This window comes from Rana temporaria, chromosome 4, assembly GCF_905171775.1.
Source record: "Rana temporaria chromosome 4, aRanTem1.1, whole genome shotgun sequence".
NCBI classification, from domain to species: Eukaryota; Metazoa; Chordata; class Amphibia; order Anura; family Ranidae; genus Rana; species Rana temporaria.
In genome coordinates this window covers 468,367,636-468,387,982 of record NC_053492.1, presented here as the reverse complement: position 1 = coordinate 468,387,982, position 20,347 = coordinate 468,367,636, and the positions used below count along the sequence as shown (strand labels likewise).

At 50.2% G+C, this 20,347-nt stretch overlaps 1 protein-coding gene across 1 annotated transcript in view; it reads left to right on the top strand.

Annotated features, from left to right (window-relative positions):
- Positions 1 to 20,347, top strand: part of LOC120938075 — a 67,393-nt gene that overhangs the window by 12,640 nt on the left and 34,406 nt on the right. The window contains exons 6-7 of the mRNA XM_040351759.1: positions 3,658 to 3,784; positions 13,082 to 13,218. Coding sequence (XP_040207693.1) covers positions 3,658 to 3,784; positions 13,082 to 13,218 — 264 coding nt within the window. The remainder of the gene's footprint in view (positions 1 to 3,657; positions 3,785 to 13,081; positions 13,219 to 20,347) is intronic.

Sequence of the window (20,347 nt, the reverse complement as noted above, 5' to 3'; positions counted from 1 at the left end):
TATCAGGTATACCAGGTAGCAGTGGGGCCAGATATCAGGGGGACCATATATATCAGGGAGACCAGGTTATCAGATATAAGAGGGGGGCATATATTTGGGGGGTTATGTACCACAGGACTAGGTTATATAGGAAATAAGGAGGAACCAGGTATAGGAGGGGACCAGGTGTCATTGGGGCCAGGTTGTCAAATAGCAGCAAAGAGCCGTTAATAGGGACACCAGGTATTAGTGAGACCAGATATTAGGGGGGCCAGGTACCAGGGCAAATATTAGGGGGACCAGGTATCAGTGAGGCCAGATATTAGGGGGAACAGGTATCACCAGATATTAGGGGAACAAGTATCAAGGAGGCCAAATATTAGGGGGACCAGGTATCCTGGAGGCCAGATATTAAGATGACCAGGTATCAGAGAAACCAGATATTAGGAGGACCAGGTGTCAGGGGGGCAGGTTTTTAGATAGCAGGGGAACCAAGTATTCGTGAGGCCAGATATTACAGGGAACCAAGTATTAGTGAGGCCAGATATTAGGGGGGAACAGGTATCAGTGAGGCCAGATATTAGGGGGGCCAGGTATCAGTGTGGCCAGGTATTGGGGGCATCAGGGAGGCCAGATATAAGGGGGACCATGAATCAGAGAGGTCAGATATTAGGGGGGCCAGGTATCAGTGTGGCCAGGTGGGTATAAGGGAGGCCAGATATAAGGGGGACCATGAATCAGAGAGGTCAGATTTTAGGGGGACCGGGTATCAGCAAGACCAGGTATTAGGAGTATCAGGGAGGCCAGATATTAGGGGGACCATGACTCAGAGAGGTCAGATATTAGGGGGACCAGGTATCAGGGAGAACAGATATTAGGGGGACCAGGTATCAGGGAGACAAGGTTATCCATTAGAAGTGGGGGCCCAATATATGGGGAATTCTACCGGCACTTGCTTAGGCAAGAATGACGTTTCACTTACCCACAACCTTCTGGGATCCCCACATCACGCATCCCAGGAGGCCGTGGGGTACTCTACAGAGCATGTGGCGTAGAGTGTTATTCAGGGGCCAGCCCTCTTTTCCTAGTACCTGCAGACGGTCTCCTGATGAAGTGGTAACTGTGCGTCATCAGGGAGCAGGCTACAAGAACAGCCTTCAGATGACCTCACAGAGAATGGTGGCCACGCACCACCCAGTTTTCAGCAATAGCGGGGTGGACCGCTACAGAACACCACATGGATCGCTGGGCGTGTGAATATGTTGTTTGTGAATTACTAAGTAAAAAAGTTAAGAGGGTGGTGGGTGTGGGGGTTGCAGACTGGCGCTGGTTGACCTTAGGCAGTCTAAGTGTGTTTGGTTCGGGTGGCCACCCATGAGAGAGGGATCTCAGCACAGGAAAACAACAAGACACACACGCATTGTAGCCGAAATCATCTCTCTGGCTTTTACTGATAATACAATGAGAGTATATGCATTACAAAAAGGGGAGGGAACATAATACATTAATTTGGGTAGTGAACAAAGAAATATTATGTTAGCAATATGTGATTGGTTAATACAGAACAGCGTGTCCTGTAGAGATAGTATGTGAAATAACCTGCAAAAGAAGGTTACAGAAAGGAGAGAATGTTCTCACCATGAGATAAGAAAGTATACACAGTGGCCCAGATTCAACAAGCAATTGCGTCTGTGTAACCATAGTTACGCAGCGCAATTGCTTACTTGCGCCGGCGTCTCGAATGCTCCTGATTCAGGAACCTCGTTATGCCGACTGCAGCCTAAGATATGACTAGCATAAGGCTTTTATGCCCACATATCTTAGGCTGCATTCTTGCGATGGCCGCTAGGTGGCGTTCCCGTTGTGCTCAGCGTATAGTATGCAAATTGCATACTAAAACCGATTCACAACGTTGCGCGAGCCCTGCGTACGCAATTTACGTCGTTTCCGTACGGCGGTTTTTGCGTAAGGCTGCCCCTGCTATTAGCAGGGGCAGCCAATGTTACGTATACCCGTCGTTCCCGCGTCGCGAAATTTGAATTTTACGTACTTTGCGTAAGTGATTCGTGAATGGCGCTGGACACCATTCACGTTGACTTTGAAGCAAATGACGTCCTTGCGACGTCATTTGCCGCAATGCACGTCGGGAAAGTTTCCCGACGGAGCATGCGCTTTACGATCGGCGCGGGAACGCGCCTAATTTAAATGATTCCCGCCCCCTACGGGATCATTTAAATTGCGCGCGCTTGCGCCGGGCATTTTGCCGGCGCGCCCGCGCAATTTACGGAGCTTCTGCTCGGTGAATCGAGGGCAGCGCAGGGCAAAATCGTTGCCCTGCGCCTCCGTAATAAATGCGCAAATCTAGCTGAATCCGGGCTATTGTTAGTTTCAACAATTACCAATAAATTTCCCACAGTACATAACATCTGTGAGAATAAGGAGAAGAAAGATACATCTTTTTAGTAATATCTCAGAATGTTGCATGTATAATCTTCTCACAGGGACAAAACCTTACAGAAAACTATTTGTACAAGGCCATTTAGAATTCTACTAAAATGAGTGAAATAATATTCACTCTAAAACCTATTAACCCTTCGCAACCATATGTATAGTTAAGGAAGGATCCTAACTATAAAGCCTTAACCCCTTACAGTGGGTAGGGCAGATTCTGATTCCAGGTCTCGCTAATATTGGTGACCACCAGGGGCGGACTGACCATGCCAATAGGGGGCCCCATCAGGGTTGCCAGGCTCAGTAAAACCAGGGACAGGGATATAAAAATCTGTGTTTTTTTTTTTAAACTCCAAGATTATAGTTGCCCCGCCTCTCCAGTACCTTTTCGGTGTGTGTATGTGTATTCTGTGTGTATGTATACTGTATGTATATTGTGTGTCTGTGTGCGTATACTGTGTATGTATACTGTATGTGTGGCCCCATAATCTATTGCCTGGGGGCCCCATAATCTCCTATTGCCCGAAGCAGGGCCGTTTGAAGGAATTTGGGGGCCCCAAGCATAGAAAAAAAAAATTCTAATTTTCGAGGGGGGGGGGGGGTTACTCCTCTCCCCACCACCTGCATGCACGTGTATCCTAACAAGACGCCAGCCATTGCCGCACTGCTGCTTCCTCCTGCAGTCCGGTCGGCCGCGCGGAACAGGAGATTCAGTTTGCTGTTCCCGGGCCGGACTGAAAGGAAGTGAACACTCAGTGTGTGCACTTCCTGTCAGTCCAGGCCGGGAACAGGAAACTGAATCTCCTGTTCCGCGCGGCCGACCGGACTGCAGGAGGAAGCAGCGGTGTGGCAATGGCTGGTGTCTTGTTAGGATAAAGGTAGACTGTCTTGCTGGGGCCCCTGGCCAGCTCGGGGCCTCTGGCTAGCTCGGGGCCCCAAGCAGTTGTTTGGTTTGCCTGTCGGGTTCCGACGGGCCTGGCCCGAGGGCCCCATAGTCTCCTATTGCCCGGGGGCCCCATAATCTCCTATTGCCTGAGGGCCCCATAGTCTCCTATTGCCTGGGGGCCCCATAATCTCCTATTGCCCAAGGGCCCCGTAGTCTCCTATTGCCCGGGGGCCCCATAATCTCCTATTGCCCGGGGTGGCCCCATGATCTCCTATTGCCCGGGGGGGCCCCATGAGTTGTCAGTCCGCCCCTGATGACCACCTAACAACCCCATTTCTCAGGCACAGAGTGGAGAGAAGGAAGAATCTGGAGGCCGTAACAATGGAGATCCCAGATTTCGGAGAATCCATCCAATATTCAGAAATCGGTAACATTGCACCATCTCCAGGGAGAAGAGGACAAGAAAAAGTGAGTTCTCTACCTTCTGTGTAATACGAGTCCTTCAACCTTTTCATATGGAATTCATGTCTTCATGTGTCCAAAGGCAAAACCTTTTTTTCTCCTGTTTCAATTGGAGTGTGGAAGGACGAGAACCCCTGTCAGGTATTAATTGCTGTCTGTGTTTTGCTGGCAGAGAGTCACCCTCTATGTGTCCTGATGGCAGAATGTGAATTGAAATGTCAAATTGAGTTGTCACCGGAAGAACAGGAATAGAGGGGAAATCTTCCAACGGGGGCACTTGTGACAGCCATTCTCAGCCAGACCCCTGTGCAAAGTTGGGGTTCCTTCAGCAGTTGCTAGGAGTTTCTTGAGCTGTGGCTGATGGACCTCCCGGAAGATGGTGCCTGCATAGTTCCAGGTCCAAGACCACTTGACAGAGCCAGTAGCATGGCACCAATGAAATTTGTAGCTGACTGTAAGGGTGGCATTTTGACCACCACTGTAGGAGGAATAGTCTTCCTAATGACCACCATGTAAGGAGAATTTTCATACTGACCACCAGGGGCGTTGCTAGGTGCCAAACAGACCAGGGGCTTCAGCTCGAAGCCAAGCCGGCACCGGGGGGGGGGGGTGCACGCGGTCGGTGGAGTGGCGCGGCGCAAGGTGACCTACCTGACACACATACCCTGACCTACGTGAGTGTGTGTGTCAGTACACTGACATAACCTGCATACCTGTGACCTGTCTACACTGACCAGTGACCTGACTACACTGACCAGTGACCTGTCTACACTGACTTCAGACACTGACCAGTGTGACCTGACTACCTGTGTCCTGACTACACTGACCTGACTACAGTGACCTGTCCTGACTACACTGACCTGACTACAGTGACCTGATTACACTGGGCTGGATTCAGGTAGAATTGCGCTTTTTTTACGGAGGCGCAGGGCAACGTTTTTGCCCTGCGCCCCCGCAAATTTACTGCGCTGCCCTTGATTCACGGAGCAGTAGCTCTGTAAATTGCGTGGGCGCGCTGGCAAAATGCCCGGTGTAAGCGCACGCAATTTAAATGATCCCGTAGGGGGCGGGAATCATTTAAATTAGGCGCGTTCCCGCGCGGAGCGTAGAGCTCATGCTCCGTCTGGAAACTTTCCCGACGTGCATTGCGGCAAATGACGTCGCAAGGACGTCATTTGCTTCAAAGTGAACGTGAATGGCATCCAGCGCCATTCACGATTCACTTACGCAAACTACGTAAATTTCAAATTTCGCGACGCGGGAACGACGGGTATACGTAACATTGGCTGCCCCTGCTAATAGCAGGGGCAGCCTTACGCGAAAACCGCCGTACGGAAACGACGTAAATTGCGTACGCAGGGCTCGCGCAACGTTGTGAATCGGCATTAGTATGCAATTTGCATACTATACGCTGACCACTACGGGAACGCCACCTAGCGGCCATCGCAAGAATGCAGCCTAAGATATGCGGGCATAAGAGCCTTATGCCGCGCATATCTTAGGCTGCAGCCGGCGTAACGAGGTTCCTGAATCAGGAGCATTCGTTACGCCGGGGCACGTAAGCAATTGCGCTGTGTAACTTATGGTTACACAGGCGCAATTGCTTCTTGAATCCAGGCCACTTACTTCAGACACTGACCAGTGACCTGTCTACACTGACCTGTTGATTACTTTACATCTATTGGCAGAACCGTGATACTTTGTTCAAGAATACGATTGTATTTTGATTGAACAGATTATGAGATTACATGATGGAAGCAGAAATGTGATCACTATTGTACGATCACAAATTAGGATTGTATCTTTACCATTGATCGATTGCCTCTTGTGTGGCATTTTGATCTATATTGGGGGCGGAGATTTGTCATTGTAACAGTTGTAACCACATATAAGCTCTGTTTTTTTACCATTAAAAGTCTGTGTTGTTCCAGCAGTAAGCTTGTCTCATGTGTGGCTTTCTGGGCGATTCCAGGAATATTCCTCCTCGTGGAATATTGGGGTGATTTTCGTTATGGGAAGAAGGGAACGTTGACGGGGATATTCTAATACCGTCACAACTGGTGGCAGCAGTGGGATTTTCCCTTCTATTCCCCTTCACACCCGGATTCCAAGCAGACACTGGAAGAACTACTGGAAGTTCGTGGAAGGATTGCTAGCAACAAAACCAAGTGGGTCATCATAGCAGAATCAATGGAGATAGACCAGGAGGACGGGATTGCAGCAACGCCAGCAGTACAAGAGATGGAGACACCAGTGATTCAGGAGGAGGAATCGCCAGCCAACAAGCTAATGAGAGAGAAGCTAGCATGGTTCAACCTGAACCCAACGATGGATGTGGTGCTGAAAGTGATGGACCTGTTAGCGAAGGAGGCTAAACAAATAAGAGACGCAGAGCTACAGAAGGATAAACAAATAAGAGACGCAGAGCTACAGTTAAAACTGGCAGCAGTTCAACAAGCAACCGCACATTCTCCGAACAGTGAGTACAGCACAGCAGACACAAGGAAGATCCCGTTTAGCGCTTTTAAAGCTTTTGATGAAAAGGACTGTGAGATTGATAACTACCTGGAAGATTTTGAACGACAATGTAACCTGCACCGAATAGCTAGAGGAGACTGGGTTGCAATATTGTCAGGCAAACTGTCAGGCAAAGCTTCTGATGCTTTCCGGACCGTGCCAGATCAGGATATCCATAGCTACGCCCGGGTTAAAGAAGCGCTCCTGGCTCGTTATGCAGTAACCCCAGAGTCCCACCGACAGAAGTTCAGGGACTCACGCAAAACCACGAAAGACTCTTACGCGGAATGGGCATGCCAGTTGTCCCTGTCGGCCTCTAACTGGGTTAACAGCAGCCAGGCCACCACCGCAGAGGACATTTTGCAACTAATGCTCCTGGAGCAATTTTACAATCACATCCAGACGGATGTCAAAGATTGGGTGAGAGATCGCAGGCCCATGACTCTACCAGAGGCCGCGAAGTTGGCAGATGAATATGCGGATACTCGCAAGACAAACCAGGTCACACCACGGGTACAACCTCCACGACCAACGGTGCCCTCACACCCACCACCCGCTAGATACCAACCTCCTAACAGACCGATGACATCTAGCCCTCGGTATCCACGCCAGGAGGACAACGAACAATGCTGCTTCCGGTGCAAACAGCTGGGTCACTTCAAGCAGAATTGCCCCATGAACGACAACACCAGGTCAAATTGGTCTCAACCTGGGTACCGCCCACCAGCAGCAGCCCATTGTGTAGACTCGGCTTGGGATCTCCAGAAGCTTGGTCCGGAAGAACCATCGGACACCATTTACGAAGTCCTCACGGTACAATCTGGTATTATGGACAACAGGGAACACCATTGTCAGCTGGTCATGGGTGACAGCCCTGAGCCGGAGGGGCCCTGGAGGGAGCTGGGCAGAAAGAGGCACCGCCGGCTACCCCCCAAGAAGAAGAGGTCCTGGAAGCCGTATAACAAGCTGACCTGGGAGGATAAGAAGCGACTGGAGGAGAGGGAGTCGCAGCGGGCGTCCCAGATGCGGGCCGAGATGTTCGCCAAGGGCCCACCGGTGGCCCCTTACACCACCACCCAGTTCCTGATGATGAAGGACCACGTGGAGAGCCTGCAGGACATGAGCAAGCAGGAGCTGATCCGTGAGTACATAGAGCTGGAGGAGTGCATAAGCCGCATGGAGGAGGAGAACAACCACCTGAGGTCACAGCAGGCTGACCCCCCCAGGCTCCATGAACTGGAGATGGAGCTGGAGAAGCTCAAAGAGGAGAACTGGCGGCTGCGGAGGGAGCAGAGGGTGGCTGACCCTATGGGGCCCTGATCCCCCCCCCCCCCCCGAACTCTGAGCACCGGTGCTACAGCCTTTCAACAAATATAACTTTTTCTTTTTATTAATCTCCTGTGATTGTCACTTCAGAGCCATAACCTGCCCCTCCCATAGCGGGACACCTAGACGGCGGCGCACAGACCCATTCGCCGTCTTCACACTGACTTCTGGTGACTCTGCAGATCACACAAAGACTTGGGGACTGACCGGCGTGTGATCTGACGACCCGGTGGCATACCTGAGTCTGAAGCAGTTGCCAAGGGAGGTCAGTCACGCCAAACGGAGTTAACCTCGGACTAAAAGCTCTGAACCCGTCAACCCTACTGGACCAGGATAGGTCCAACCGGGTTTGCCGGAGCAGGGAGAAAAAGGGGGGCCATTGTGAAGGACTTTTTACCTATATGCTTCAGGTTAATCCTCCCTGCTTGTTTAAGGCTGTTAATGGTATTTACCCTTCTGCAGCCAGTCCTGTTTCAAATGTTAATTGCTCTATCCCTGTGTTTACTGGTTACTGTGATTAGACAAGTGGCTCATGTTAATTATGCTGATTGCTTCATTGTGGTAATTATCTCTCTATATGCGGAGCCGAACCGGCTAGATACTGATTAGTTCAAAGAAATATCCTTATTTCAAAGGATCGGTATTGAAGACCCCCCACTGTGTAAGGGGGGGCGGAGATTTGTCATTGTAACAGTTGTAACCACATATAAGCTCTGTTTTTTTACCATTAAAAGTCTGTGTTGTTCCAGCAGTAAGCTTGTCTCATGTGTGGCTTTCTGGGCGATTCCAGGAATATTCCTCCTCGTGGAATATTGGGGTGATTTTCGTTATGGGAAGAAGGGAACGTTGACGGGGATATTCTAATACCATCACAGATATTATCTATCTATAGATAAATTATTCCCATTTGAGAGATTGAATTTTTTTTTTTATAAATATGTGAACAGTTATTGAAGTGTGTATGGCCACCATAAATCAAAACATTTAAAAAAAAAATAAAATCATGACAATGCCAGCTGGGTATAGGATTGTATAGGTAGATTCCCAAAGAGTTAGGCCGGCTTATCTACAGATAAGCCGACCTAACTCTGGCCCGGATTCAGTAAGAATTGCGCATAAATTACGGAGGCACAGGGCAATTTTTCCCTGCGCCCCCGCAAATTTGCGCCGCTGCCCTCGATTCACGGAGCAGTAGCTCCATAAATTGCGAGGGCGCGCCGGCAAAATTGCCCGGCGTAAGCGCGCGCAATTTAAATGATCCCGCAGGGGGCGGGAATCATTTCAATTAGGCGCGTTCCTACGCCGATCGTAAAGCGCATGCGCCGTCGGGAAACTTTCCCGACGTGCATTGCGGCAAATGACGTCACAAGGACGTCATTTGCTTCAAAGTGAACGTGAATGGCGTCCAGCGCCATTCACGAATCACTTACGCAAACGGCGTGAAATTCAAATTTCACGACGCGGGAACAGCGGGTATACTTTAGCATTGGCTGCCCCTACTATTAGAAGGGGCAGCCTTACGCTAAAGACGCCGTACAGAAACTCTGTAACTTGCGTACGCAGGGCTCGCGCAACATTGTGAATCGGTGTTAGTATGCAATTTGCATACTATACACTGAGCACAATGGGAGCGCCCCCCTAGCGGTCATCGCAAGAATGCAGCCTAAAATCTGCGTGGCATAAGAGCCTTATGCCACGCAGATTTTAGGCTGCAGTCGGCGTTACGATGTTCCTGAATCAGGAGCATTCGTAACGCCGGCGCAAGCAAGCAATTGCGCTGCGTAACTATGGTTACGCAGGCGCAATTGCTCTCTGAATCCGTGCCTATGAATCTAAGCCGACCTAAGCCGACCTATTCTCTAACAGAGATACACCTCTGCGCCGTCCTATTTTAGATTGCAATGTTTTGGCTTACCGCTAGGCCGGCCTAGATTATGTAAATGAGGGGATTCACGACGATTCACGACCGTACGCCGGGCCTACACCGTCGCATTACGTCGTTTCCGTACGCCATAGGCCGCCTAAAGTTATTCCACCTATGAGGTGGAATAACAATGTTAAGTATGGCCGCCGTTCCGGCCGCGAGGTTCGAATTTTTTACGTCGTTTGCGCAAGTTGTCCGCGAATCGGGATTTAAGTCGTTTACATACGCGTCAAAATGAATAGGCCCGTACGGCCTACTTAGCCGCAATGCGCACTGGGAAATGTAGTCGCCCGGCGCATGCGCAGTGTAAAAAACGTCAAAAAACGTGAGGTCAAGCCTCATTTCCATACTACACGCCCCCCTCCCAGTCATTTGAATTAGGCGCGCTTACGCCCGCTCGTTTTAGGCTACGCCACCGAAAATTTGAAGGTAAGTGGTTTGAGAATCACTAATAGCCTAAATAATTTACGGCGGTGTAGCCTAAAAAGACTAGGCTAGGCCGTCCTAATTTTAGGCAATTGTATGTGAATCTACCCAGTAATTCTTTGAAAGCGAACCAATCAGTTTAGCCAAGTGTGTGTATGGGGGTTCTCTTACCTGCTAGGCAGGCTGTAGTATCGATCCATGTGAGGAGCTGTCCAGCACTCAGTTCTCCCAGGTGGTTGGAGTGCCAGGGGTAGACAGTGTGGCACATCTGGACCTCCTCCATCTCATATCCAGAGCCAGCTGTGCCCTCTTGCTGGGCTTCCCCTGCACTGGCCCTTCCATCAGTTGTGTCTCCAGGGAGCAGCATGCGACTCAGTGTGACAAACTTCTGCAACGGGTGCCTGGGTGCCAGGAACGAAATCCTGGATCTGGATGCTGGGAGGGAAGTCCTGGATATGGGAGCAGCAGCAAGTCAAAAGTCTCCGAACCCAGCGGGGATGTCGCATTGCGCGCCGGGCGGCATTATAATTCCTGCCTTCTAAGCTTGCTGCGCCTATGATGGACGTCACACGTCCCGCGGTCGCGGATTGGACCAGTGGGACGTCCATCACGCTGCAGGCTCCAGAAGGCGGGACCTGCTCTGTCAGCGGCGGCGCTCGGAAAAAAATGGTCCCTGCTCTGCGGCACTCGGCGGCACTCAGGGCTAGTAATTGTATACGTCATGGCCGGGACTCGGGGCTTTTCGGCGACCCATTCGGGGCTCCAGCCTCCCCAGCCCACCCCTAACAACACCCCTGCTGACCACCGATGAACTAATCTTAGCAGGGGTTCTTTAGGACTATCTGTCTGCTGTCCTTCAGACTTTTGGAGAGCGTCTGAACAGCAATTTTCAAGTCTTGCCACAGATTCTCAATGTGATTTAGGTCTGGACTTTGACTGGGCCTTTCTAACACATGAATGTGCTTTGATCTAAACCATTCCATTGTAGCTCTGGCTGTATGTTTAGGGTCGTTGTCCTGCTGGAATGTGAACCTCCTCCCCAGTTTCAAGGGGGTAATCCACAAAAGGGATACGTCGGCGTATCTACTGATACGCCGTCGTATCCCTGTTTCTATCTATGGAACTGATCCACAGAATCAGTTTCTCATAGATAGGCAGAAGATCCGACATGTGTAATTGAATTACACTGTCGGACCTTAAGGATGCAATTCTAGGCCGGCCGCTAGGTGGCGAGGCCATTGCGGCCGGCCTAGAATATGCAAATGAACACTTACGGCGATCCACGAACGTTCCGACGGGCCCATCGCGCTAAATCTACGTCATTTACGTCGAGTTACGCCGCGTAAAAATAGGGCTGAGTCCTATTTGACTAAGCCCTATTAAGTATGGCCGTCGTTCCCGCGTCGAAATTTTAAACTCTACGTCATTTGCGTAAGACGTTCGTGAATGGCGCTGGACGCCATTTACGTTAACGTCTAAGCAAATGATGTCGGAGCGACGTCAGTTAGCGCAATGCACGTCGGGTAAGTTACCCGACGGAGCATGCTCAGTACGTCCGGCGCGGGAGCGCGCTTGATTTAAATGGGACTCGCCCCATTAGATTCGGCACGCCTTGCGCCGGACGGATTTGAGTTACACCGCCGCAAATTTCCAGGTAAGTGTGTTGTGGATCGATACCTAACTTAGGAAATTTGCGGCAGTGTAACTTAAATCACTTAAGTTACGTTGCGCTGCGGGGCTGTGGATTTGGCCCCAAGTCTTTTGTAGGCTCTAACAGGTTTTCTTCTTAGGCCCCGTACACACGGCCGAGGAACTCGACGTGCTTGGCACGTCGAGTTCTGGGATAAAGCCGCCGAGGAGCTCGGCGGGACGCCTTCTCCCATAGAACAACGAGAAAATAGAGAACATGTTCTCTATTTTCTCGTCGAGCTCCTCGGCGGCTCCATCGAGCCAAAACTGTACAGACGACAGAGTTTCTCGGCAGAATCCGGGTTTTGACCGAGTTTCTCGGTGAATTCTGCCGAGAAACTCTGTCGTGTGTACGGGGCCTAAGATTGCCCTGTATTTGTCTCCATCCATCTTCCCATCAACTCTGACCAGCTCCCCTCTCCCTGCTGAATAAAAGCATTCCCACCACATGATGCTGCCACCGGCCCTGCACAGTGATTGGACTTCCTTCACTGCATGGCTACTTGTCATCTCAGACTGAAAAAAACAGCAAAACCTAGAAGCATGCGCTGCTTGCTCTATAGAGAGCCACTGAAAGGACAATGGGCCAGATTCAAGAAGCAATTGCGCCTGTGTAACCATAGGTTACACAGCGCAATTGCTTACTTGCTCCGGCGTAGCGAATGCTCCTGATTCAGGAACATTGCTACGCCGACTGCAGCCTAAAATCTGCGTGGCATAAGGCTCTTATGCCACGCAGATTTTAGGCTGCATTCTTGCGTTGACCGCTAGGGGGCGCTCCCATTATGATCTGTGTATAGTATGCAAATTGCATACTAACACCGATTCACAACGTTGCGCGAGCCCTGCGTACGCAAATTACGTAGTTTGCGTACGTCGGGTTTCGCGTAAGGTTACACATCCTAATAGCAGGCACAGCCAATGCTATAGGATACCCACGTTCCCGCGTCGCGATATTTAAAATCTACGTCGTTTGCGTAAGTGAATCGTGAATGGCGCTGGACGCCATTCACTTTGAAGAAAATGACGTCCTTGCGACGTCATTTGCCGCAATGCACGTTGGGAAAGCTTCCCGACGGAGCATGCGCTCTACGCTCGGCGCGGGAGCGCGCCTAATTTAAATGATTCCCGCCCCCGGCGGGATCATTTACATTGCGCGCGCTTACGCCGGGCAATTTTGCCGGCGCGCCCTCGCAATTTGCGGAGCTAATCGAGGGCAGCGCAAAATATTTGCGGGGGCGCAGGGCAAAATCGTTGCCCTGTGCCTCCGCAAATAAAGCGCAAATGTACCTGAATCTGGGCCAATGTATGCCTCTAGATATAAAACACGGCCATGGAAATATGGAACATCAAAAATGTATTATAATTGTCATGATAAAAATGCAATCTGCCTCACACTGAACAATGTCTGTCTCTTCAAGGTTATGTCCTCTGTGCCCAGCCAGCAGGAGGCGCTCTATTCCCAGAGGATGCCCAGTGAGTCTCTGTTGGACCGGATGCTCCCAGTCTTGACCAACGACAGTGCAGCCGGAGGGCCCTTCATCTATTACCTGAAAAGGTGACGCAGAAAACGTGGCGTGTGTTGGTAAAAGTGCCAACCCAGTGACCCTGGTGGTGTAGTCATTGCACTGCACAGGTGACTGACACCCCAATATGGCACTGCCTGAGCCAGGCCTGGAGAGTATGACCTGAGCACAGAAGGAAACAGGGGAATAGATAAGGTGGGGGATAGGGGGGTCCAAACCCTCCAGACTGTCTGCAGCACCGCGCCGCTAGCACTGATACCGGGAAGCACCTGAAGCACTGCAGCTGTAGCTCCCACCACCTGTCACAACTCAGGCAGCGGCGGTTCAGAGAGAAGGGGTGGGGTGTGTACTGGGGGAGTTTTAATGGTGGGGAATCTACTGGTGAGAGTTGTACTGTTTAGATTGGGGGGGGGGGGGGTTGTACTGGGGAAAGCGGTACTGGTGGGCAGAGTAGGGTGCCCACGTGTCCCGGATTGCCCGGGACTGTCCCACAATTGACATGTCTGTCCCTGGTCCCGGGCACCTTCATTCCGGGACAATACAGTGTCCCGGAATGAAATAGAGAACACAGTCACCCCCTACTAACTAGCAACTACATTTCCGGAACTGGTTGCTAGGGCTGGCGCTGCCTGGCATCTTGCAACCAGTGACAATTTACTCTCAGACAGTGAGGCCTGGAGCGAGGCCTGCGCCTAGTGCAGCGCTGCTGTCTCCACCCACCTCGATACCTCCTCCTTCTGCACGGGGCTCATTCAGAGGGAGTGACCGCAGTACTGCATCTGGCGGCAGGCTATGGGTGGCAAGCGTCACTGCATGTGATGGCAAGTGGCACATTCAGCTGACAAATAACCCACCGCCAAATTCCCCATTAACCCCGAGACCACATTTAGCCCCGCCCCCCCTCATCTTTTTTTGGGGAAGGTGAGAGGGGGGGGGGGCAGGGTATCCCTGAATGGCAGTTTGGAAATGTGGTCACCCTAGGGCAGAGATGTGTACTGGGGGAGTTTTAATGGTGGGGAATCGATGCTGATGGGGGGAGATCTGTACTGGGCGGAGATCTGTATGGGGGAACTGTACAAGTGAGGGGGGACGGGGACTGCTGGGAGCTTCTTTGAGGGGGGGGGGAATTGCACTGGGAAAATCAGTACTGGTGGGGGGGATCTGTACTGGGGGGAACTTTTCTGGAGAGGGAATTGAACTTGGGAGGAGATCTGTACTAAGGGCAGCTGTACTGGTGTGGGGGGAATCTGTACTGGGAGGGAGCTGTACTGGTGAGGAAGGGGGATCTGTACTGGTTGGGGGGGGGGGTCTGCACTGAGGAAAACAGTACGGGTGGAGGGGATGTGTACTGGGGGAGTTTTAATGGTGGGAAATCTACTGGTGAGAGTTGTACTGTTTAGATTGGGGGGGGGGGTTGTACTGGGCAAAGCGGTGCAGGTGGGCAGAGATGTGTACTGGGGGAGTTTTAATGGTGGGGAATCGATGCTGATGGGGGGGAGATCTGTACTGGGCGGAGATCTGTATGGGGAAACTGTACAAGTGAGAGGGGGGGGGGTGGGAATCTACTGCTGGGAGCTTCTTTGAGGAGGGGGGGGATTGCACTGGGAAAATCAGTACTGGTGGGGGGGATCTGTACTGGGGGGAACTTTTCTGGTGAGGGAATTGAACTGGGGAGGAGATCTGTACTAAGGGCAGCTATACTGGTGTGGGGGGAATCTGTACTGGGAGGGAGCTGTACTGGTGGGGAAGGGGGATATGTACTGGTTGGGGGGGGGGGGGGTCTGCACTGAGGAAAGCAGTACGGGTGGAGGGGATGTGTACTGGGGGAGTTTTGATGGTGGGGAATCTACTGGTGAGAGTTGTACTGTTTAGATGGGTGATTGTACTGGGGAAAGTGGTACTGGTGGGGGGGGGGGGGGTCTGTACTGGGGAGAGCTTTGCTGGTGAGGGAATTTAACTGGAGAGGAGATCTGTACTAAGGGCAGCTGTACTGGTGTGGGGGGAATCTGTACTGGTGGAAGCTGTACTGGGCGGGGGAGGGGACTGCACTGGAAAAAGCGGTTCTGGTGGGGGAGAGATGAGATCTGTGCTGGGAGAAGCTTTACTGGTGGAGGATCTGTACTGGGGGAGCTTTACTGGTGTGGGATTTGTACTAGTGGGAGCTGTACTCATTAGGAAGGGGAGTTCTGCACAGGGGAAATCGGTTTTGGTGGGAGGGGGGATATGTGTACTGGGGGGGAGCTTTTCTGGTGGGGAATCTGTACTGGTGGAGGGGGGGAGATCTGTATTGGAGGAGCTGTACTGCTGTGGGGGTGGGAATCTGTACTGGTTGGGGGGGGGGGGGGGCTGCACTGGAGAAAGCGGTACTGGTGGGAGGTGAGATCTGCACTGGGGGAAGTTTTACTGATGGGGGATCTGTACTGGGGGAAGTTTTACTGATGGGGGATCTGTACTGGGGGACAGATCTGTACTGGGAGGAGCAGTACTGGGGGGAACATGTATTGATGGGGGGCTGTACTGTATGATATCATGTACATGAGTTGGTTCAAATTTTAGGACCTCTGCACTGTTAATGCAACTTTACCACACCCAAAATTTTCCAGGCCGCGCTGTGCGCTCTATTGTTTTTTTTTTTTTCTACATGCCCCTAGGCTGGACCCCCTCTAGGAAAAAGCACCCCGAGGGGTAGATTCACGTAGATTTTTTTGCGGGCGTAACGTATCCTATTTACGTTACGCCTCCGCAACTTTTACAGGTAAGTGCTGTATTCTTAAAAGAAAGTTGCGGCGGCGTAGCGTAAATAGGCCGGCGTAAGCCCGCCTTATTCAAATTGTGAAGAGGTGGGCGTGTGTTATGTAAATCAGGCTTGACCCGACGTGATTGACGTTTTTCCTGAACGGCGTATGCGCCATCTGTGGAATTTCCCAGTGTTCATTGCTCCAAAGTACGCCGCAAGGATGTCATTGGTTTCGCCGTGAACGTAAATGACGTCCAGCCCCATTCACGGACGAATTACGCAAACGACGTAAAAAATTCAAACTTTGACGCGGGAACGACAGCCATACTTAACATTGGTACGCCGCACTTACGCCACCATATAGCAGGGGTAACTTTACGCTGGGAAAAGCCTTACGTAAACGGCGTAAATGTACTGCGTCGGCCGGGCGTACGTTCGTGAATTTGCGTATCTAGCTGATTTACATATTCTAGGCGTAAATCAGCGTTCACGCCCCTAGCGGCCAGCGTAAATATGCAGTTAAGAACCAACGGCGTAAGAGACTTACGCCGGTCGGATCTTATAGAAATCTACGCGTAACTGATTCTATGAAACAGGCGCATAGATACGACCGGCTGGACTCAGAGATATGACGGCGTATCTGGAGATACGCCGTCGTATCTTGTCTGTGAATCTACCCCCCTGCGTTTAATATCAGTTCTCCTGCTGGTATAAGCTATGAACCTTATTGAATTAACCACTTGCCGACCTCCTCATGTAGATATACGTCAGCAGAATGGCACGGACAGGCACATGTACGTACCCGTACGTCCTCTGCTTGACGTGGGTCGGGGGTCCGATCGGGACCCCCCCGCTACATGCGCTGGTCGGTAAGCCTCGGGGAGCGATCCGGGACGACGGCGCGGCTATTCGTTTATAGCCTCCCCGTCGCGATCGATCCCCGGAGCTGAAGAACGCGGAGAGCCGTATGTAAACATGGCTTCCCCGTGCTTCACTGTGGCGGCGCATCGATCGAGTGATCCCTTATATAAGGGAGACTCGATCGATCACGTCAGTCCTACAGCCACACCCCCCTACAGTTGTAAACACACACTAAGTGAAAACTAAATGTTACAGCGCCCCCTGTGTTTAACTCCCAAACTGCAACTGTCATTTTCACAATAAAGAATGCAATTTAAATGCATTTTTTGCTGTGAAAATGACAATGGTCCCAAAAATGTGTCAAAATTGTCCGAAGTGTCCGCCATAATGTCGCAGTCACGAAAATAATCGCTGATCGCCGCCATTAGTAGTAAAAAAAATAAAAAAAATAAAAATGCAATAAAACTATCCCCTATTTTGTAAACTCTATAAATTTTGCGCAAACCAACCGATAAACGATTATTGCATTTTTTTTTACCAAAAATAGGTAGAAGAATACGTATCGGCCTAAACTGAGGAAAACATTTTTTTTTTATATATATTTTTGGGGGATATTTATTATAGCAAAAAGTAAAAAATATTGAATTTTTTTCAAAATTGTCGCTGTATTTTTGTTTATAGCGCAAAAAATAAAAACTGCAGAGGTGATCAAATACCACCAAAAGAAAGCTCTATTTGTGGGGAAAAAAGGACGCCAATTTTGTTTGGGAGCCATGTCGCACGACCGCGCAATTGTCTGTTAAAGCGACGCAGTCCCGAACTGTAAAAACCCCTTGGGTCTTTAGGCAGCATATTGGTCCGGGGCTTAAGTGGTTAAAGGGTCACTCCATAAATTAGTGTTTGGTGGAGTCTCAGGGACTCTATTAGTGATATTTTTAGGTCTGCAGTCATTTTGTGCGGGAACATTATAAATGTGTTCCGGAACATTCAAAACTCCCAAGAGGGACAGAACCAGAGCAAGGAATTATGGAAAGGAAATCTCACTGCTTGAGTATCTCTGACATTTTAGAAGTCGTGGGCTGGCTCCGCCCTTCAAGCTCAACGCAGAAGTAAAATATCACTTTTGGATAAGCTTCCCGCTTTAACATTTCATTCCAGGCATGTGTACAAGTCTGTAAGTATAAGTAAATTGAGGCATCTGCCTAGGGCATGCAGAAGAAAAGGGGAGAATATCTCTTCGATACAACAGATCTGCTCTCCTCATCAGATGTCATTATATTCTGAAAGACGAAATTGTTAGAAAAAAAATAAAAAAGTTTCCCTGTACAAAACTGAATTTCCACTTCAAGTCTGCCTACATGGCTCCAACCCCGCCATGTCTGTGTGTGCAGCACAAGCCGCTATTTTTTGAAGCAAGTACTTTATTCAGAAAGCACTTGCCTCTAAAGTTGCGGCGGCGTATCGTAATTCCCCCGGCGGAATTCAAATACTACACGTATTTAAATCAGGCGCGTTCCCACGCCGATCGAACAGCGCATGCGCCGTCCGCAAATTTACCCAGCGTGCATTGCTCATTGGTTTCGACGTTAACGTAAATTACGTGCGGCCGTATTCGCAAACGACTTACGCAAACGACGTAAAAAATTCAAAATTTGGCGCGGGAACGACGGCCATACTTAACATAGGATACGCCACACTTACCCCTGCTATAGCAGGGGTAACTTTCCGCTGGAAAAACCTGAACGCAAACAACGTAAAAAAAAACACCGGGCGGTCGTTCGTTTCTGAATCGGCGTAAATGCTCATTTGCATATCCGACGCGTAAAAGATATGGAAGCGCCACCTAGCGGCCGGCCTGGAACTGCAGCCTAAGATCCGACGGTGTAAGTCACTTACACCTGTCGGATCTTAGGCATATCTATGCAGAACCTGATTCTATGAATCAGGCACATAGATACGACGGCCGGACTCAGAGATACGACGGTGTATGAGGAGATACGCCGTCGTATCCTTTATGAATCCGGCCCATTGTATGTAGTCCTTGCGGGCCATAGACGCTCACTGTATCACTCGGCCCCGCCCCTCAGCGCGCCGTGTCACTGGATGTGATTGACAGCAGCGCCAGCCAATGGCTGCACTGCTCTCAATCCACCCGCTCTAGCCAATCAGCGGCCAGGCTGAGCGGCGAAGAGGATGTCGGGACCGAGCGCGGGACTTTCGAGGGGTCAGGTAAGTATAACGGGGGCTCAGGGGGGGCCGTATACTCTGAAGTCTTTTCACCTTAATGCATAGAATGCATTCAGGTGAAAACTTTTTCCTTTACAACTCCTTTAAGCCCCGGAGGATTTGGCTGCCAAAAAACCAGGCCACTTTTTGCGATTCGGCACTGCGTCGCTTTAACTGACAATTGCGCGGTCGTGCGACGTGGCTCACAAACAAAATTGACGTCCTTTTTTTCCGACAAATAGAGCTTTCTTTTGGTGGTATTTGATCACCTCTGCGGTTTTTATTTTTTGCGCTATAAACAAAAATAGAGCAACAATTTTGAAAAAAAAAAAGCAATATTTTTTTACTGTTTGCTGTAATAAATATCCCCCAATAAATATATATATAAAAAAATGTTTTTTCTCCCTTAGTTGAAGCCGATAGGGGATATAGGGGATAGTTTTATGTAATTTTTATTAATAATTATTTTTTTTGTAGTAATGGCATTTTTTTTTTCGTGACTGCGACATTATGGCGGACACATCGGACACTTTTGACGCAATTTTGCCACCTTTGTCATTTATACAGCGATCAGTGCTATAAAAATGCACCGATTACTGTGTAAATGACACTGGCAGGGAAGGGGTTAACCACTAGGAGGCTCTGAAGGGGTTAAGTGTGTCCTAGGGAATGATTCTAACTGTGCGGGGGCTGGGCTTACTGTGACGCAACACTGGTCACTGCTCCCGATGAGAGGGAGCAGTAGATCACTGTCCTGTCACTAGGCAGAACGGGGGGAGATGCCTTGTTTTCACCGGCCTCTCCCCGTTCTGCATCTCCGTGACACGATCGCGGGACACCGTCCGACATTGAGTCGGCGGGTCCCGCGGACACGGCCACGGAGCTCTTGGCAGGGGCACGTGCACGCACGCCCGCAAGGCTCGAAATTCAAAGCGACGTGTATATACATAATATACATATATATATAAAATTATATTTTCGTGATGCGGTCGGCAGTCAGTTAAAGCCCTCTGAATGCCGATCAAAGCCACTGTCACTAAATAAAATGGTTACCTTACAGTTCTGTTCGCACGTTGTGTTTGCTTCGCTTCAAAAATTATCCCCCATGTTGCTTTCCTGGTGCTTCAAAGCATCTCCAACGCCTCCATAGAGGTCTATGAGAACGCTTGCTAACAGCACCTGAAGCTTTTGAGGGGCTTTTATTCAGCTTTAGATTTGCTTTGTTTTGGAGGTATTGCAGGTATGATATATCCCAGGATGCACTGGTAAACCAACAAGCGAACTGGAAAGACATCATCAGCAGTCACTTCCGGTTCATGTGTATATAATCTGGGAGT